General features: G+C 28.3%; 1 protein-coding gene across 3 annotated transcripts in view; it reads right to left on the bottom strand.

Annotated features, from left to right (window-relative positions):
• Positions 1–23,025, bottom strand: part of LOC100205605 (uncharacterized) — a 44,360-nt gene that overhangs the window by 7,099 nt on the left and 14,236 nt on the right. For all 3 annotated transcript variants that reach the window (XM_065793970.1, XM_065793969.1, XM_065793971.1), the window contains 2 exons: positions 18,890–18,988; positions 283–952 (listed from right to left, as the gene is read on the bottom strand). In XM_065793970.1, coding sequence (XP_065650042.1) covers positions 283–952; positions 18,890–18,988 — 769 coding nt within the window. The remainder of the gene's footprint in view (positions 1–282; positions 953–18,889; positions 18,989–23,025) is intronic.

Below are 23,025 nucleotides of genomic sequence, written 5' to 3'. Positions count from 1 at the left end.
TGAAAATTGCAAAATATTTTACAAGTATATTGGTCACAGACAATAAAATATGTTTATTTGTTCAAAAAATGCAAAATATTCACACAAAAACAGTTAAAACAAGTTTTAAAACATAAAGTCATAAAATTAAAATAAAATGAAATGTTTCTTTAGGTAAAAAGAAACTTTTCATTTTGTTTCAATTGAGAAGAGTAAAAAATGAGATTCAAAAGAAAAAAGTAACCCACAATGCATTAAATTAGAGTATTTGTATATATATGAAAAAACTAAATATGCACTTACTAATGATTCATTGCTAATTCCATTATTAACACTATTAACATTGATTTTAATTGTATACCCATTTGAAACTGCTTTGAAAAAACTTGCTAATGTTTTCATACCAAGGGGATCAATATACTTTTGTCCTTCTGGTTTGTAGAGATTACCTTTCATTAACTTTTTTGCACACTCCAATACATTTATAGGCTGAAGAGTACCATCTGGCAGTACAGTCCAGTCTCCTTGCATTTTCAAATTTTTACAATCATTTTCAATATAAACCACAGATACTGTTACCCTTAGGTATTCGTAGCATAAGTCAATTAACATTTCTTTTTTTTTCTCAATATTTTCTTCGGAATCATTTAAAAAATGTAATGCGTAAGTGAAAAGGCAAGTAACATTAGGATATGATGGGCAAATTATATCAAGCTTTTTGAGCTTTTTAAGAAACTTTTTTAATGGACCATTTAAAAACCGATTATTAGAACCTTGAATTACAATAAATATAAGATTCGGATAACAATCAGTAAAATTTTTTTGTTTATACTGTTTTAAAGAGTTATAATTTATTTCATCTTGCCTGTCATCTTTATCAATCAAATATACCGGAGCTTCAACAAATGTCAGTTGTAAATTAGAAACATTAAGTGAAGGCTCTTTTATAGTTAAAATAATTTCTTTCACATCTCTAAAAAAACAAGGATTTTGAAAGTCTTGAAAAATCTTAAAATTTTAACATTTTTAAAGTATATATAAAAATATATAAAATTTTTTTACATATTGAAAGCATATATAAATTTTTTTTACATATTTAAAGCATATATTTTAAATTAATACCTTACATTTTTCATAATTAAGAAAAAACATTTTCAAAAATTTTATTACCACAATATAAAAACTTTATACTTAGATTTACAATTTTTAAAGCTTAAAGATCCTTGAAAAGTAAATAAAAAATCATTGCAATAACTTGAATCAAAACTTGAATATAAAAGAGATAAAAGTATAGTATTGATTTTGTTTTAATTTTATTTTATGAAAATTAAAGTGTAAACCTATTTTTTTGAATGATACATACTGAAATATTTCCCAATACATAATGGAAGTCTATTTTCACAACTACCACATTAATATCTTGTTTTTTTATGCTTTGTTTTAGAGCAGACTTGACATGTTTTTATTGGCAGTTTTTTATTTCAGTTGATGATATTAAAGGCAAGTTGTGGAAGCTGTTATTGATGATTCGACGAACAATTTTATTTAAACGTTCACCCAATAAATCCATAACAACTAATTTTCTGAACTTAAGCAAGGAAATTTTTTTATCTAATCTATATTTGCTGCTTAGACAGTAAGCATTAAACACAAAAATATCAAAGAGATGAAGAGCTACTTTTTTATATCATCTAATTGTCTTTCTTAGGCAATCATAACATGATACCATTTGATCCGCCCTATCTATGTGCTTTGTTAATTCAAAGGAATTGTAGAAGTTATCGGTGTAAAGGAAATAACCTTTTCCCCAAAATTTTTCCATTAAATCTAAAACAACAGCTGCTGTTTGAGCCAACAAATTCTTATCAAGATTTGCCTCACTAGAGTAGATTTTAACTTTTAGTACAATACCATTCCATTCACAAAGCTCATAGAACTTGATATCATACTTATATCTTTTATTTTTCACATACTGCTTGAATATAAGATGTTCCTTTCAAAGCATCATTTTTTTTTCCATTTATTTAACCATAAAACCAAAAATTACAAATTTAATTATAATTTATAAAGTTAGGTTCGGTGTCACTCATATAGTTAAAAACTAGTCAATGGAGTGACATAATAAAATAATAAATAAATAAAGTAAACAAATAAAATAAAAAAATATTAAAATAAGGAAGTAATAAAGAAAATAAACTACATTAATTCAAGTAATATAAAAAGAAGAAATAGGAACAATAATATTAAAAAAGTTTAAATCAGAACAAAAATATAAAGGAGTAAGGCTAAGAAAAATTAAAAAAAAAAAAAAAGAGAAAAAAAAAAAAATTTTAATCACATAAGTTCAAAAGGTAGAGTGAGAGAAAAAATTTTTTGCAGAAAAATATAAAAAAGAAAAATAAAGGCAAACTTAAATAAAAAATATATATACATACACTACTACATACAATATTAAAGCCTATATTGCGCATCACATAGATTAGTTAAGCAAAAGTAAATATTAAGATATAGAAAAAGCAACAATTTCATTGGTTTCATTGATTCATCAATTGATATATTTTTGTTAGGACAGTAAACGTTGTCCATTGTATTATTTAAGTGATCAAGAACTAAAATAGTTTTACACAAGCGTCCACTACCCAAATCTTCATTGTTAATAAAATGCCAGAACCGTAACATTAGTTAAAATTTATTTTGTGGCATTATTCTAGAAAATAAGGTAAATCTATAAAGACTTTTCTTAGACCTGTAGTGGCAGTTTGACACATGCCATATATAGAAGAACTCCAAGGAACTGCAGAATATCTTCTGAATTTATTGGTTTCCAATCTTTAAAACGTGAATATTGTCAACTACTATAGGCCTTCTGTAAGAAATAGTCTAAAGAATTTCAGTGGTTGCTCTCCGTGTTAATCTTTAAACCAGGATTGGCAGTAAATTGAATTTGCTTTACAATATTCGGCTCATCTTTCCATTGATTTAAAATTCTGGATGGATTTGTTTCAGAAGTTGTTTTCAAAATATTTTTTATAAGATCTACTTGTTGAGTTTTATTTTGATTTTGTCCAAGACCACCTGTTGTTCTAGCTCTTTTCAGCAGCTTTAAAAAATCTTCTGCAGATGAACTTCTGTTAACTGATTGACGCCACTTTCTTCAGTGTAATTATCTTCAGAATCTGATTCTGACGCAGTCAAACTCAAAGACATAGTAGTATAAGCAAAAAATGAATCTGAATCTTTAATATCATCATCTTCACTATCCCCACAATCTTCCATATATGCGCTGCTTCAATTGCAGAATATCTTGAACATATATTATTATCTTGAATATATGTTGAACTATTATGCGATAGATAAATTTAAAAATTATTCATTTATAAAAGTGAAATTACTTATTTATAAAACACATTAATTAGTATATTGTGTAAAAAATTCAAAAAATTGAAACACTATTCTTTATGTATCAAATAAGCTACATTACTAGTCACCACAATGACTTGACTATGAGATGAAATACTCGAAAATCCTTTTGAGTATACTCGTACTTTGACACTGGAGAAAAAAACTTCCTCTCCAGTGCCGAAGTACGAGTATACTAGTAGTGCTTATTTTTTGTCAGTTTTATTCAGTTTAAAAAATACTATAAAATTATATTAGATAAAAAAATATTTTAATTATTATAATGTTGATATCTAGCCTTGGCAATGGGATTGAAACCTCTCAAAATAGCCTCTGCAAAAATAAATGATTGCAGACTTAATGGCTCGGCAAATAAAGCATAGTTTAAAATAGCTCTGCATTGAACCAGTTAACCTATACATAACAAAATTATACTTAATAAAATTTTTTGCACATATTTCTAAAATTTAAAAAGGTATTTTGTTCAACCCAATACATTAATATACTCTGCTAAAATCATTAAATAGCCTGTTAAAAAGAAAAAGAAAAATTTTTCCTTATACAGTTACATCCACTTTTTTTTCTACAGTTAAATCAATTTTTTTTAATTTAATATTTTGTTAACATAATTTTTTTTTACATGAAGCTATTATAAATAATAGAAAAACTATAGGCTTTTTTTTATTAAACTTTACTTTAAAAAGGTTAAAAACAATGTTAGTAGGTTAAAAGCTATGAAAAAGGATTAGCTCCCATCCACGCTTACAAAATTTAGATTGTATTGCCAATCAATAATTCTAGATTGGACAATGTTAGAGCTAATTTAGTGGATTGCCAATTTTAATCACAAATGACTTTTTTGGATAATTAGGCAAAGATATCATTTCATGCAAATAGTAGGCAGATTCCATTCAGGCCAAAAAATAAATTTATCACCATGATAACAATTAATGAAAGGTGCAAGACTCTTTATAATAATATTACAATAAATCTCACTAGTGATGGTGTTTGATTTTCAATAAAGAATAACTCCCCAACATGATTTTTTATTAATACCATACACAAAAACTTAACCTCATATGGAGTATTGGAGTCATTGCTAAAAAAATGATCGTTCCCTGGCATTATATCTGACTTTAGTTGAAAAAATGATTTTTTATCAATCACAAATAATATCCCTCTAAATTTGATTGCCAGTATTAAAGAATAGCATTTTACATTTTGTGTATATAATAGGGCTTTTGCCAACTTGTAACCAGTTGCCCCATATTTCATAAAAGTACTTGAGATTGTTGATGGAGCAAGAATATTATTTCTTTGCAAGTTTACAAAGAGGTGAGGTCTTTTTATTTGAGATTTTATGAGTATTGCAACCACTCCCAGATTTAAAAATTGCTGTACCATAATCTTTGTATCTTTGTAATATACCATATATCGTTTCTGCTAGACTCACTCATTTAATTGTCTTATTTATTTTTCCATATTCAATACAATTATTGTAGATTTTTGCTATAATTTCTTAATGTGTTTCTCAATTTAAATTTTGCATTTTAAATAAAAAATATACGTAAGTAACAATAAGCAATAATTTATAATTAATTATGATTGCCGTGCCTATTCATTAGCCTATTAGCTAACATTTTTATTTACTTATTATTTTTTTCTTATATACTTCCAATAAGGCTGCAAGCAACCACTATTTAAGTTTGGAAAGAAAACAAAGAAGTTAAAGAGCAAGAAAAGGGTTGAGAGAGAATGAAAAGACGGATACAGTAAAACATAGACTTTGCTAAATGTCACATGAGAGTTTTAGTAAAAATGATCATTTAAGAAGGCGCAAGAAGAAATATAATAGTATTTGTAAAAAAGAATAAGAGATGCATCCTTATGACAGAAATAAAAAGGCTAAAGCTTGGCAGATCTATTTACATTTACATTATATTTTTGGACCATGTCTAGAACGAACATCATTAAAAAAATGAACATCATTAGAAGAATCCAAATATGAAAACTCCATATAACAACAAATAAGAGACTTTTAATGGTAGAAGATTTTTTGTTATACTATCTATTATGTGTCATGTTTATAGTGGTATCTATTTTTGACTGTTATATAGTTAGAGATGCCTCAGTTACTGTAATAGCTTACCTGTATGTTATTATAAATGTAATAAGAGCCTCTCTAGTGATTTTCACTCACCTGTTAGCTGCTATTTATATGCTTGTGTTCTGCTTAAACATCTGGTTTAGTTTTACATAATGGTACAGTTATTATTGAATGACTAGAACTATATAACATACAATAACGTTGATTTCCATTATTCCTTTAGATGTCATTGTTTCCTAATGTATATGTATTTTGTAATGTTTTTCTAAATTCTCCTGTTTAATGTAATATATTAAAGTTTCTAAAATAATTCTATTGACCAGCCTCACACTCCTTTTATATCTATTAAGTTGGCATAAATGATAATGAATGGTTGATCTTCTTGACTTAACTCATAGACTTTTGCTCGTGCCTCTTTGAAATGCAACTCTTCTCATTATCTCCTAATCAGGGTGCAGCTCTAAAACTCAGTTTAATGGTTCTGAGGCTGGCTGGTAGTAAGGTTTCCTTAACTCTGTAAAAGCTCTCAGAAAGGCTTATTTCATTAGTGCAATATTGTGCATGATTGTTGTCCCTGTCAGTGCACAGTTATTATCAGAGCCCCAAGTTATGACTTTTTTTTATTTAGCAGGACTGAGGCCATGAATGCCATGCTCTACTTGATATTTATGAGTCAAGTTCTCTTTAACTTAAATCATGACAAAAAAATCAAAAAATTAAAAAAAAATTAAAAAAACATAAAAATCCATTACCATCACTTAACTTTTTCAACATCTTTTACAAATATTTGTGGTCTTTAGAGCACCTTTCTATCATTTAAACTTACCTCTTAAAAATTTCCCCAATCTTGCTTGCACTTAGTGAGACTAACTTAAATTCAGCTGGTTTTTCTTTGGATCTTAGAATTGATGACTGTTATACTCTGATTTGCAAAGACTCCAATAATCACATGCTTGGCTTAACCATATACTTATGCATCAATTCATCTAAATATTAAATACTGCTGTTATTAATGACTTAAAAATACCAATACTGTTGTTATTAATGACTTAAAGGCTCATCACACTGAATGGCTTAAATCTAACACCATTGACCCTGCTAACAAAGCTCATAACTTCTGTATTTCCTAATCTCTTACTTAGATAGTCAACTTTGTCACTTGCTTTCCAGACAACACTGATTACTTACCTTTAGTCCTTGATTTGTTTCTTGTCTCTGACCCTAGCTTGTATTCACTTTCTACTTATTCTCCTTTAGGTGATTTTGACCATGCAATGATCTCTATAAAACTTTTAACCTATCCTATCATTGCACATTTACATATTACTACCCTAAAGCTAACCGGGACACTTTGCATAATTTTTTTCATGATGGTCTTTGAGCTAATGCCTTTTGTCTCTCCACTGATAAATGCCTCACCTACATAACCCCCTGGATCCAGGCAGCTATACAAGATTTTATTCATTCTTGTCAGTTCCAAGACAAGCTTCATTCAACTACTTAGTTTTCAACTTATTGTGCAGCTACTATATCTGAATAAAATCATTTTTTCCATCTTTTTCACAAGAATATCTCTTTTGATTTTTTACCTCTCCTTAGGATAATTTTGATTTTATTACTTCTCCTATGGATAAGACTGAACTATTTGCAAAGAACTTTTCTTCTAATTTGGCACTTGAATTTACCAGTCATACTCTTCCTGCCATTCCAGTAAAAACAGGTAAATGCATTGTTAGATTTCCAAATCACTCTGGCTTCTGTTGCTAAAGTTATATTTTAATAAAAATCTTCTACGGTTTGTGGTCCAGACAACATTTCTATTATAGTCTTACAAAAATTTTTTCCAGAACTCAGTCTCTGCTCTTTAAACTATTTAACAAGTGCTTGACTAAATCTTGTTTTCCTGCCTGCTGAAATATTTCCAATTTTTATAAACCCTGGAAAACACTCTGACTGATCTAATTATCCAATCAGTTTTCTCCCTATTATAAGCAATGTTTTTGAATTCAACAAATTTCTGATATCTTGAGTCTAATAACTCTCTGACAACCAAAAGAGATTTGTTTTCATTCTATGGCTAACTTTTAATAAAATTTGGAATGTTGGTCTTTTCTAAAAGTTTACTTCATAAAGTGTATTAGTAGTTTTTAAGATTATTAAATTATTTAATTCTAACTGCTTTATTAAAGACATCCTCAAAAGACAACATTATACTTTATTTACAACATTCTACTTCATTACTTCAAGAAATGAGATTTGAACTTTTTTATGTGCTTTTCTTTTGTACCTCTTTACTATATCCCCTTTTTCTTTGTTCTTTATCGCTTTCCCTTTTCTCAAGACTCCATTCTTTTAGATGAAATTTCTGTTCAAATAATTCATGCCCTTTTCTCTTTACCCCTCATGCTCATCACACTGAATGACTTGGCTCTAACACCACTGACCCTGTTGGCATTAAAGCCCATAAATTTTCTTAATCTCTTACTTAGATAGTCAACTTTGTGACTCGCTTTCCAGACAACCCTAATCACTTACCTTCATTTCTTGATTTGTGTCTTATCTCTGACCCTAGCTTGTGTTCATTTTCTACTTGTTCACCTTTAGGTAATTCCAACCATGCAATGATCTCAATAAATCTTTCTTCTTCTTTTTGAACTCATCCTATTATCACACTACTTACTACTACCCTAAAGCTGACTGGGATTCTTTTTGAGATTCTCTTCATGAAAAATCTTGGGTTTGATGTCTTTTTTCTCTCTGCAGACATATGTGTCTCCTGCATAACTTTTTAGATCAAGGCAGGAATGGAAGGTTTTATTACTTCTTTTCGGTTCCAACAACTCTGTTGAGAGCAAATGTTTATTTATTATTGCAAGAAATCAATGTAAAAAAGTGCTGTATGTTGCTATGCTCCATTATTCCCAGTTTACTAAATCACATATCTTATCTCAAAAGTTAGACTCTAGAGATTTTTTAAAAAAGCTTCAACAGCGCTATTAACAAAGGTAGGTCTAACATTCCATCTCTAATTCATGGGATTGATTTTTGACTCTTATGGCCATTCTCTTATTTATTTTATTTAAATTATTACTCTTATTTAAATTAAAATAGTTAACCGATTATTAGACATTCAAATCACTCCAGCTTCTATTGCTAAGCCACATCACAATTAAACTCTTCTATTCTATCTCAAGCACTTTTTTAAACACAACAAATTTCCAACTCCCCATCTGGAGTCAAATAACTTATTTTTGACAATAAACACGGTTTTTGATCTTCTATTTCTATGGCTGACTTTCTAATTGCTGTGACTTAATGATTTTACTGTGGATTAAATGAAGGCAGAAAGACTAGACCTATTCTTTTTGACATCTAAAACTTTCAATAAAGTTTGGCACAGTGGTCTTCTCCATAAGTTTGCTTTATATGATGTATCTGGGAAAGTACTTGAGACTATCAATTTCTTTCTAACCACTTTATTAAAGTCATCCTCGAAAGGCCAACACTCTTCATTATTTCCAGTAACTTCTGGGGTACCTTAAGGTTCTATCTTTGGTCCTGCTTTGTTTCTTATCTACATTAATGATCTTTCTAACAACCTTGCATCAAAAATGAATCTATTTGTTGATGACTCAACTTTAAACTCCTATCTTGACAAAAAGTCTTCTCTTTTTCATTGCTTAGAATAGACAGTGGATCTTATTTCTGATCTCACTTATGTAACAAATTGGGGCTTGCAGTGGCTTGTGAATTTTAACTCCAACAAAACTCAATTAATTACTGAAAACAACTATCACAATATTGTCATAATTCCTATTCCTAAAATTCACTCTCACTTAACATCATTCAGCAAAGTCGATGAGTCAGAAACTCTAAATTTAAATTAAGAAATGAAAGTTGCAAAGTCACTTTTACTGTATCTATCCCTTCATACTCTCAAGATTTTTATTTATCTTTTTTAACTTGCACTTCAATGGTTTTGAACTCTCTCTTCTTTATGCTTTCCTGACTCATACAACCTACAACTTTTCAAGTCTATCAACCATTTGTTTGCTATTTAACAATACTCTTTATCTCTAGTAACTCCCTACTTAATTAGTGGTTGCCTTACAGCCTTGTTGGGAGTGATATATATATATATACAGGGGTGTACCTTCCTGTTTTTTTTTGGTTGCCCTGCGGGCAACTGAAATAGTTTCTATTTCTCATTTGAGTTGTGCGCAATGATAATCAGTAGTTCGGTATAATAGTTTTTTTGGGGTATTTTTTCTTGGGTGAAAACACTGAAGAAAAAAAATTTAAATGTCTGACAGTACGTCAATAAGAAATGTTTTAATTAAAAGTAACCTAATTATCAAAAAAAGTGAAACGTTTTAACCTGTTAAAAAGTATTGTTAAGTAACTTTAGTTATGAAGAGATATTGGTAAAGAGATAATTATAGATACAACTTTTAAAGATCTTCATTTTTGTCGTAGGCGGGTGCCATACAATTTTTGGTAACAAAAATAGAAAAGAAAGGTCCTCAATTTGTCAACTGACTTGTCTAAAGCATCTACATTTGCCAACTGACTTGTCTAAAAGGGTCAAATTTGCAGATTAAATGAACAAAAAATTTATTAATAGGGATCACCCCCCCCCCCCACCCACACTTGTCCTTCGCGCTGACCTGGTTTCTTTTTGCCAACCTTAACAAAGGTTTCATTATGTGAAGCAAAAAAGTTGAAAACCAAAACCCCAAAGAAATATTTTTTAAAAAAGAAAAATATTCTATTATTCTCTCTCAATCTTCAATCAAATTTAACTTAGTTAAATATTTAAAACATTGTTTTTAATGTTTTAAACATTTTTTATAATACTAAGACTTTTTTTTTAGAAAAAAAGAATTTCCAAATGCATTGTTAATTGCGTTCTAATAATGATTTTTCATGTGCATTTTAACAATGTTTTTTATTTTGTTAATTTTGTTTAAAAAAGTTAAAATAAAATTTTATTTTACTAATAAAAACAAAAGAGATTTAGAGCTAATAATGATTAAAATACCCCATTCACTTGACCATGAGGGTACACCCCTGCAAATGAAAAAGGAATTCGAGGCTGGTCAATAGATAGAGTCTGTTTACCCCTTAAGTCTTTGCCTAGAAAGCTTTCTACAAAATAGTAGCCGGATGCATTTTACATCTGCCCAAGACTTACTACAAGAATGCTAAAACACTTCTTTTATTTAAATACAATTTAAAAGCCTTTTTTTTCAACATCTTTATGTTGAGCTCTATATTTAAGACTTCCTAAATGTTTATGTTGAACTCCTTAAAATGTTTTTTGTTAAGCTCCTAAAGATTTCTAAAGAGGTCCTTAAGATTTTAAACCGCCTAATTCAAACTATTATAACATCTGGAAATCTTTAGATTCAGAAGAAGAAGCATAAATTATTTAAAAATCTCTTATTTGATTTTGTAAATTTATACGTTATAAACAAAAAATTTTAGAATATTTTGAAATATGTAATATATATAATATTTTATTTGTGCGGCTTTTCTTATTTTCTTCAGCTTTCATCTTAATATAATTGCTAAAGTGTTTAATGTCGTTTCACTTTCGCTTTTAAAGTAGTTTTAATTAGTTACAAGGCTTTTCTGAATTTAAAAGAGCGCGTTCTCAAAATGCACACGGTCACTGGGGAAAGATCTCTCAAGCAAGTTAAAACTTTTTACCTTTTGGAATTTAATTATTATTAATTTATTAATTATTATTAATAATTATTGTTAAGATCATATTATAATTGAAGTAAGTATAGAAAATAGCTTAGCAATTTATATATAACATTTTTAAAATAGAAAGGATCACTCCTTTTAATTTTTTAAATCGTTTACATTTTGTTTGTTTTAGTTTTTTATTTAGTTTTATTCTTTTTTTAGCAGTTTTGTTTTTATTGAGCTTATATTTTATTTTTTAGAAGGAAAATAGGGGTATGGATGAGGCCTAATTATTTTTTATGCAACAAAAAAGTTATACTAATGCTAATTCCATAAAAATTTTTATTACTACTTTGAAATTTCTGTGATACTATTAACTATTTTTGTAAATTAAAAAATTAAAATAAATTAAAATTTTATGTCAACACTGACATGACATGTCACATGTTTTTGTATGTAAAGGTTAAATTTTGTTATTGTAGGATTACAGTTCTTATGAAAAAAAAAAATGAAGGTAAAGAGTATTATTTGTATATATATATTTTGTTTACATTAAATCTTTTTAAAATTTCTTGTGTCATTTTAAAAAAATTTTTGTTTGCACATGTTTATTGTTTGCATATTTGCTTTTTTGATAAGTATGTGTATGTGGTAATATGTGCTTTATAGTTGTTTTATCAATGTATTTTTATAATAATGAAAAGTGTTTTTTTATTGTTTGTGTATGTGTTAATACGTGTTATATAATCGTTCTATAAATGTGTTTAAATATGTATATAAGGTTAAATATATATAGTGTGTTTATAGTTGGTACATATGTTTATATTATGTTGTTTCCATGTTTTCAAAGTGCCATGACTTGGTAAAAGTGTAGAGCAAGATTTGTCAACCTTGCCAGCCAAGTGATGTACTTATAGCAGAGGGTTACATGACAGTGTTTAGTGTCAAACTGTTACTGCTTCAGGTCTAGGTGTTTTCAAGCCTTTATTATTAATTATTCTGAAAATACATAATGTATTTTAATAACATTTTGCGTAATATTGTTACTTATGTTCTGTTATATATGAATGTTATGTTACTTAAGTTATGTTATACACATATTATATTAACTTAAGGTGTGTGCTATAGTTGTGTGTTGTTGTTGTGATGTTGTTGTTTTTTTGTTATCTTTTGAGTTGATAGACATTTGGCTTACCTTCACGTTGGTGTTTGTTAAACTGTTGTTAAAAATGATAAATAGGTAATTTTATTATTAAAAATCACTGCTTTTAATCATTCACTAAAAGTCAAGACAAATTATTTTGCCATATATACATTTTGTTTTATCTCAATTTGATTTTTTGTCTTTAGCGCTGTTTATTACATAATTTTGCTATAAATATTTTGAAATCATGATGTACCAGCATAAATTATTTTCTAAAAGCTAACATGAAATAATAATATTCACTTCTCTGATAAATCACAACAGCTTTTCTCTGTAAGGTACATTGATTTTCATTTTTTGCATGTAAAGTTTTTCTAATTTATTTTCTTATTCATTATATTTTTTATTTAAGATTTATCAGATGATGTATTTATGTGGTATAGAAGAACAAAATACTGTAAAGTTTTGTGAACTTTTTAAAAACGTTTACTAACAATTCTTTTAAAGAAATAATATTGAAGTTTGCAAAAAAGGGTTTACAATGTTGTTTTTTGTTAATTTTTCTGTGTTAGCAGTATGTTTATCATTAGAATTGCAGGTTTTTAATAACTTTATTATTATTTAAGTAAATTTTTTTTTAAACATCTCCTACCTGATATATATTTTTTTAAAGTCATAAGATTATTGTATAATTTATTTTAAATGAAAGTTTGTTATATATAAAAATAGTTTGTGTGTGCTATTTAGAGTAGAAAAAAAATTATATAGGAAAGATCACAATCTTCAGGATTCGTTTAAGATTTTTTGTTACTACTTTCAATTAAAAGTGAAGTTTTAAATGGATGATATTAGGCTAGAAGCAGATATTAGTTTAGAAAATGGAAATGTTAATAGGCAAGTTAATCGCCACATAAATGAAAGAGATAGGATTAGGCGAAATGAAATTAATAATCAACAAAATGATAGAAATGCTGCTAGATACAAAAGAATGCATTGTATAGCAAGAAATAATGCTATTCCAGATTATAATTATTTGGGAGAAATGAATTATATTTGTCAGCATTGTGGTGCTAAGAAATTTGCTGATGAAACACATTTTTTATGTTGCCATAATGGAAACATAAATGATGCTGGTTGGCATTATCAATTGGTTCAAACCCTGAATATGCTACATTTGTTAGAAATTATGTTACATTATCTCAGTACACAATTATAAACTTTCAGTTAGACAACTTTTTTCTTCACTCTTTTATGGCAAAAAACTGTTTCAGCAATATGTTGTTGATGCGTATGTTAAAATTGAAGGCCAGCACCTTGCTTTCATCAGAAATAACCAAAACAAACTGAGAAGCAATCAGTATGATGCCTTACACGAACATGAATCCAAATTCTCCCTGCATGAAAGATAGAGTGTGCAGCAAAATCTTAAAGAACTTAATGCTAACACAGTTGCAGTTCATAATGGTTATCCACGCTATAGACGTAGTGATAATGGTTTGGTTATCAATATTAAAGGTAACAATGTAGATAACCGCTTAGTGGTACCTTACAATCTATAGTTATGAAAGAATTATCAAGCTCACATTAATGTTGAAGCTTGCATGTCTGCTAAGGCTGTTAAATATTTGTACAAATACATATACAAGGGTCACAACTGTGCCTATATTTTAATAATGAACAAACTAATCATGATGAAGTAAACACTTTTTTAGATTGTGGTTATGTTAGTGCACTGAATGAATGATTTTGTCACAATGAAGCATTGTGGCAAATTTTCGAGTTTCCAATAAGTCATATGTCACACACTATTATACACCTTAAAGTTTATATACCTGAAAATCAATTAGTGTATTTTAGAGAAGAAGCAGAACAAATGGCTTTAGATTGTACAGCTCAACGTGATACACACCTAATGGCATGGTTCAAGTTAAATACTGAAAACGAAAGAGCATGTTGCTATTTGTATGTAGACATTTCTAATCAATTTATATTTGATGATAAACATTGTAAATGGAAGGTTAGACAAAAGGGTGGCAATAAAGTGATAGTAAGAATATATAAAGTTAATCCAACTGGAGAATTATTTTTTCTAAGACTGTTACTTTTACAGGCAAAAGGAGCAACATCTTGGGATAATGTGCGTACTGTTAATGGTATTGTTTTGGAAATGTTTCGTAAAGCATGTGTTTTAAAAGGTTTGCTGCAAGACAACACTGATAGCAGAATACTCTTTCTGAGGCGGTTTTAACGTATATGCCAATTCAAATTAGACAGTTTGTTTTTCAATAATTTTGACCTTTTGTGAACCTGACATTCCTTTACATCTCTGGGATACATACAAAGCTTTTATGATGGAAGATTTCATTCACCGCTCAGTCCCACTTCTAATAGTTGAACAAGCTACTCTTCGTCAAATTGAAAAGATCATTAATCAAAGTGGTAAAATGCTGGCTCATTACAACCTGCCTTTAATTGATGAGTTCATAGGTTTAAATCTAGAAAATTTTGATGTCAATCAATTAAATGTATGTAATGCTATCCTTGCTACACTGAATGAGCAACCAAGTGTAGAAAATCAACATTCTAGATTGCTTTTCATGGATGGACCAGCTGGTAGTGGAAAAACCTTTATGTATAACTATTTGATTGCTGAAACTATAAGTAGGAGCTTTAAATCTGCTACAGCTGCATGGACTGGCATAGCAGCAACTCTTCTTACAAATGGATCTACATTGCATGGCTTATTCAAACTTCCTGTCCCAATATTGAATAATAGCACATGTAATGTAACTCCTAACTCTATACACGGGCATTTTTTAAGAGAAGTTACTTTGTTTTTGCCATGATACCTAAACATGCCTTAAATGCAATTGATAGGTCGTTAAAAGATATTTGCATCAACAACTTTCCGTTCGGAGGAAAAGTCATTCTTTTTGGTGGTGACTTTAGGCAAATTCTGCCTGTTGTTAAAAGAGGACAACCAGCTGAAATAGTAGAATCATGTATAAAATATTCTTTACAGTGGCAAACGGAGCAGAAGTTTGCATTAACTGAAAATATGAGAGTACAAGATGGGGAAAGTGGATTTTCCCAATGGCTACTAAAACTTGGGAATGGAACAATACCTGTCAAAGAGGAGGATCCTTTTAAAGGATACATTGAAATACTAAATCAGTGCATTATTAGAGAAAATGAATCGATCGTTGAAAAGATTTTTGGAAATGCTGAACAAAATGATTATTCTAAACGTGTGATTTTAACACCAACTAATGTTGATTCATTATCAATTAATGAAGAAGTGCTTGAATGTCTGCCGGGTGAGGTCAAAATTTATTTAAGTGCTGATCAAATTGATACTGATGACCTTAATGAAAGAAATAACTTTCCTGTTGAGTTTTTGAACATCTTAACTCCTTCAGGTCAGGCCTCCTCATTGTTTAAAATTGAAAATTGGTTGTTTAATTATGCTACTTTAAAATCTCAAAGGTTATGCAATGGTACTCGAATGAAAGTTTGTGCTCTTCAAAATAATTACTTTGATGCAGAGGTTTTGACAGGTGTTTCTGGTGGTAAACAGGTTTTTCTTCCTTGAATTCAATTGGCTCCATCAGATTCTAATTCACTTTTTGTTCTGAAATGTTGTCAGTTTCCTGTCAGATGGGCTTATTCAATGACAATTAATAAAAGCCAAGGTCAAACATTTGATAGAGTTGGGGTATATCTCAAAAAACCGTGTTTCTCTCATGGTCAACTATATGTTGCATGTTCAAGAACTAAAGCATTTAATTGTTTTTCAAAATTGATAAACATCTTATTCAAGGTATGGTAGGTGAAAAGTGTTACACAAATAATGTTATATTTTCTAATGTTCTTAATTTATAGTCTTTAGATTTTCATTTCGAAAATTTACTGTTTGTAGGTTGTGAGTACATTTTGTATGTATAACTTTATTTATTATTTTAATTTTTTTTCTTCATAGTTTTTGATAAATATATCTGTCATTTAATATTGTTATAAAATGTGTTTATATTTGTTATATAAAATCATATTTGTTTAAAGTTGTATATATATTTAAATTATATTGTTTCCATGTTTTCAAAGTGGTGTGACTTGGCATTATGTTGAGCAAGAATGATAACCTTGCCAGCTAAGTGGTGTACTTATAGTAGAGGTGTGATTTGGCAGCATTTAGTGCCAAGCGGTGTTACTGCTTTAGAGCTAAGTTGTGTTGTCTAGCCTTTTTTAATTATTCTGGAAACACATAATAATGTCTGTTAATGTTTAGCGTAATGTGTATGAGAGAGTATGCAACCTTGATCTTTAAATCTAGGGTGCTTTAATGTCTTAAATTTGAAGTAATTGAATAACTAATATTGAATATAAAAACAAATATACTTTTATGTATTTATATGTTTAGTAAAAAGATAAATATAGTTAACCCTAAATTGGTTTTTTAATTTTGGGTGCAAATGTGCTATTGTTATGTATTATTGCTGTGATGTTTTTTGTTATTAGACAGCTTGGCTTACCTTCCCATTGGTGTCTATTGTTAAAAATGAATAATAGGTAGTTTCATTATTGGAACTTACTGCTTTTATTTATTTACTAAAAGCCAAGACAACATTTTGCTAAAAATGCAACTTATATCTTAATTTGATTTTTTTTTTTTTAGTATTGTTAATCCTTTTGTACTTTGAAACAGATTTTATAGTTACATTTTCGATAAATGTTTATATTAACTGCAATATCAAATTAGGTTACTATAAATAGGTAAATTGATTTTCAGTTTTAATGTGTTTTTTTTTCTTTCTTTTTATTATTATATTTATCATTATTATATTCTATTGTTAAAAAAATTAATTGGTAGTTTAATTTATTGAACTCATTGCTTTTAAAATTTACTATAAGCCAAGACAATTTATTTAGCTATATAAATGCAATTTATTTATATCTCAATTTGATTTTTTATCTTTAATGTTTATAGTTTGGCTCCTTGAAGCATTTGTTATTTTGCTATTTAATTAAAATATTTTAAATCTATTGTGATGTCTTTTAAATTAAACTAAAGTTTACTAAAAGCCAACATGAAACAACGTCATAAAACAACACCAACAAGCTGCATCATGACAGCAACTGAAGTATGACAACAGGTTACCGAAAAGCAGGTAAATTGTTTTCCAGTTGTTTTTTTTGTTCTTTTTTATTTATGTCTACTTATCTGTTACAATTTTTATTTTAGGTTTGTCATATGAAACATCAATGCAATATAAAAGATCAAAGTTTACATATTTTTTTAAATTTGTTATACACATGTTTGATTGTAAATTAAACTTTTTTTGTTTGAAACATATTTGTACTCAATTGCTTAGTTATTTATAATAAACTTAGTTACTTTTAATAAATTTATTTAGTTGTGTGCACTTAACATTTTTAAGACAATTTTCTTTTTTAAAGAAAAATGAATCAAGGGGATACCAAAGAATTAATAACTCCTGTATAATATAAGTTCACTTCATATTAATCTTAATAATTAATTAAAGTTCATGTTATAAAAAATATAAGAATTTAGCTTTAGTTTTTTGTCAATTTAAAGCATGATGAAGTGTTATTATTTTGTGTCAGTAATTAAAAACGTATTGTGTTGTACTTAGGTCATATCAGTGTGATGCAGAACCATTTTCCTCAACATGTCAGTTGTAAATTACTCAAATGTTATATAATTGGTAAATTATTTTACCTCCTCATACTTTTTATGTTAATTTTACAGATGGTTTAATTTTTTCAATTTGAAGGCGTTTTTCTAAAAGGGTATTAGTTAAGGTTTTGCAACTTTAATTTGTGGAAAACAGCCACTATAAATTAATTATGTAACAGACCGACAATAACCCGTATTACGGGTTGCTTTCTGCTAGTAGCAGATAATTACTGAAACAAAATAAACAAAAACAAGAAAAAATATCAAGTAAAAAAACATTTTCTAGCTCCCGCTATTAACCACTACTAATCTTATTTGTTTAGCAGGGGCGAGGTGCAGGTTATTAAAGACTCCATATTTAGTTACTTCAAAACTTCAAAAATTTCAAATGAACCAACTTCAAAAATTTCAAATGATTGTTTGTGGAATGGCTATTTTTTATTTTTTTGCTGCAAGATGAGAGTATAGGAGCGCTGCAACACTGCAAGATGAGAGAATAGGAATGCTGCAACACTGCAAGATGAGGAGTGCTGCAACACTGCAAGATTAGAGTATAGGAGTGCTGCAACACTGCAAGATAAGAGTATAGGAGTGCTGCAACACTGCAAGATAAGAGTTTAGGAATGCTGCAACACCACAAGATGAGAGTAAAAGAGCCCAGTGCGCGATGTGAAGACATACAATCTATAAATTTGAAGTAAGTTTAATTGAATGTGACAAATCGGTTTAAGATAAATAAATTTATTGAATTTAGTATAACTGGTAAAATTTAATACTTTCTATTTTAGTTCTTTTTTTATTTATTTATCTATTTAAATTTAATTTTTATTCATACACTTAAATAGTAATACACAAAAAAAGAAGAGAATACCTTGTTTCTGATGTAAAAGGATTGATTTTCAATACATCACCCCCAATAAAATGATTAACAAACGAGGACTTTCCAACTCCACTTTGTCCAAATATCATGCTAAAAGATACAATATTAAGGTTAAAAATTTTGTTGTGAAAAAAATTAGAAAATAAAACATTCAGAACAGAGTCATAAAAAGAATAGTCTGGAAACTGTTTTTAATTGTTTTCATTGTTCAAGTTGAAAATTGAATGGTTCGCGTGAATAAGGTGCAAATCAAAATTTTATGATGGCTAAAAGTTCAGATTTGAATCATTTTGAGTCCATTTTGAGTTGCATCAAGACGAGCTTGATTCTATTTCTGCAGTTATTGACCGGGATTTGTTAAATGATGTTGCAGGAAAACAACATGCTTTAGATATACCATAAATAAAACTTTCATGTTAATTTTATAACAAAAAATGTTTGAGCTCTAGGGGACTCACTCGTCACATTAATAGCAAACATTCTGATGCTTTATCAATTCATACTAATGCTTTAAAAGATATTAGAAAAACTAAATCATCAGAAGAAATTCTTGATTTTAAAGACTTTTAAATATATTTAGAAAGAAGTGTTGCAAAGCTTTCATGAGATAATTGTTTTAAATCCATAAAAAATCATTTTAAAGCTTATGTGATTAATTTGGACATAGCTGACAAAGCATACCAGATTATTAAACCAGTTATATCTTTATTTCAAGGAAATGTCAAAAAATTTTATCCAGATTTTTACAAATGTATCTTTGACAATATTGATTCAATTTTTATAGGATTAAATACACAGTGTTCTACATTACTTGAACTGGAAGTATGTAACCATGTATTGCTGCATCTTTTTGATCAATCAGTCCAGAGCAATACAGTTTCATCTGGGAAGGCTTGTGTGCTTTCAAATAGGGATCAATCTGTTATTGCCTATTTATGTGGCGATGTTTTTAGCACATTATATTGTCTCATCAGGTTTTCAGATATATATATAAGGAAGAAATCTATTTATCTATTAATCTATTTATATATCTATTTAATTGCTACTCAATATCAAGGAAGCAATGATTTGCCTGAGCACAAACGTGTTCGAAGGCATAACAGATCAGGCTTGTGGAAAATGAAAATTGAGGCAATATGTATTTTTATAACTGCTGAAACAACCTTTGTGTGAAACTGATACTTTTGTTAATAAAGAGGTTTGTTTAAATGTTCTTGAAGACATCTTGATTTTGTATGTGAAAGCAAGGACATTTTCCTACGTCAAGGATAATCTACAGGCTTACAAAATTAAAGTTTAACAACATAAATCCAAGTCACTGCGAACTTCACTAAAAAGGAAGACTACTTATTAATAAGTATATATATATATATATATATATATATATACATATATATACATATATATACATATATATACATATATATATATATATATATATATATATATATATATATATATATATATATATATATATATATATATATATATATATATATATATATATATATATATATATATATATATATATATATATATATATATATATATATATATATATATATATATATATATAGTACTGTGAATAAGTTTTGGACCACTTGCATAATTAGACGTATTTACAATTTTTCCCCTATGTAATTTTTTTAAAGCGTACTTAAGTTTAATAATATATAAGAAAAGTTGAAAGAATATATTATTTTGAATAAATAAACAAAATTGATGAGGAAACATTGTTTATTTATTTATTAAAATGATGTGTCATAACAACTACATCCAAAACAGGCTATTCGAAGAATGCTGTTGCAGAAATCAGAGAAACTGGCTCCCTTGATGATAGAAAGAAAAGTGGTAGACCTCCTAAGCTAACTAAAGATGACAATAAATATTTAAAAACCCTATCTTTAAGAAATACAAAAAAAGCATCAACCGAGCTGGCAAAAGACATTAACACAGCAACTGGGAAAAATGTCAGCTCTTCGTTTATTTGATGGCACCTACTTAAATTGGGATTAAGAGGGTGTGTTGCAATTCGAAAACCATTATTACGGTGTGGCAATAAAGAAAAACAACTTAAATATGCAAAACAACACAAAGATTGGGCCCACGAAATGTTTAATCGGGTTCTGTACACCAATGAGTCCAAATTCGAAATTTTTGGAACGAAAGGACACCAATATGTTTGAATAAGAATTGAAGAAGCCTATCAGCCCGAGTGTTTAAACCCTACTATTAAACACAGAGGAAGCTCTTTACAAGTTTGAGGCTGTTTATCTTCATCTGGAGTAGGTCATTTGATCAAAATAGGGGGCGACTCACTGTAGAACATTATGTGGATATCCTAAGGCATCATACTGTATCATCCGGAATGAGACTAATAGGTCATAATTTTATTCTGCAGCAGGACAATGACCCAAAACATTGTTCCCGAGTGGCAAAAAATTATTTAAATGAAATGGCAGAGGAAGGAGTACTGGAATTGATGACCTGGCCTCCCCAGAGTCCAGATTTGAATATAATTGAGCATATTTGGGATTACCTGGACAGAAGGAAGGTCGAACATGCTCTTCAAAATGCTGAAGAATGTAGTAAACATTAAAAACTTTTTATGAAGTTTGACATTAAAAAGTTTGCAATTGTTCCATATATTGTGTGAAATACATGTGCTTTATAAAGTTTATAATTTAGAACTACAAACTTAAATATTAGAGAAGAGATCTCCGGGATTTTTTGAAAAAATGTAAGTGGTCTAAAACTTATTCACAGTACTATATATATATATATATATATATATATATATATATATATATATATATATATATATATATATATATACATTCGATTCGATATATATTCGAGTTCGATCCCCACCACGTCCCTGGTAGCGGCCTTGTTCCTCAAGGTTCATGTTTCAGAGTTATAGAGTTGAGAGAGGGTTATAACCACTATTAAGTAGCCTCCTCATCTGTAGTGGCCTTCTTGGCTTTGAGGAGGTGAATAACAAAAAAAATTTATATATATATATATATATATATATATATATATATATATATATATATATATATATATATATATATATATAAGCTTAACAATATGTTAATGACATTTGGAAATGATTATCTAATATTAGCACAATTTTTAAAACAGCTATTTTCATAGCTACAAATAGCTAAAAACATTTTTGAGGTATCAGAGTATATAATACTAGTTTTTTATCAAATTGTTTTCTTTTCATTAAGAAAAGTTTTCTACAGTCAATCTAATTCATCAAACAAGGATTTTGCTTTGCAAAAAATTTAAATGGGAGTTAATCAAAAGATATGACTATATAAAAGTTACAAACACTTAATTTTGTGAGGATTGGAAACTTTACATAGTTAATAGTTTTTAGATAACATTTAGGGCCAACATTTCAGGGTTTTATTAACATATTCAATGTTTTTTTGCAAACTTTCCCATTTATTCTGAGTTTATTAACTCTGCTTATTGTATTTCTTTATTTAATAAAATTATTAAATTAAAAAATCTGTCTGTTTATTAAATTTTACTTGTTATCAACAAGGAAACAATATCTCAAAACTAAAAAAAAACTTTAAGGTTACACCAACTTTAAAAACTATAAAATATAATTGCATTAATAAAAACAAAAATTTCCACCCACCCATTTATGAGCATTTATTTGGCACCTCAGATAACTATTGATCAATATATATTTTTAAGAGTATATGAAATAAGCAACTCTCAGGGAGAGTTGAGGTTTAAAATTTTTTATCATGATGTTTTCAAGCGAGAATGTTTTCTTAAAAATCTTAGGTTTTGTTGGCTTTTTTTTTAATTTATATTTATTAACTTTAAAATTTAACTACAAATTGCATATTTAAAACGCTAAATCTTTATGAATTATAATATTGAAAAATTAGACTGTAAAATACATTATATGAGTATTGAACTTTTGTTCTAGAAACTAATGTCACGCTTAAGCATGCAAATCTTTTTAATCATTTTTTGAGCCACCTTTCCCCTTGCAATCAAGTCTAATCATTCAGTAGACTCACTCTAACTTCAATTATCAACTATAACTCCAATATTCTTTTTTAGATACAAATAGAGATCAGAGACGGATTCAG

Source organism: Hydra vulgaris, chromosome 03, assembly GCF_038396675.1.
Source record: "Hydra vulgaris chromosome 03, alternate assembly HydraT2T_AEP".
Taxonomy (NCBI): domain Eukaryota; kingdom Metazoa; phylum Cnidaria; class Hydrozoa; order Anthoathecata; family Hydridae; genus Hydra; species Hydra vulgaris.
Note: the sequence above shows the minus strand (reverse complement) of the source record. Positions and strands in the feature narration are given on the sequence as shown.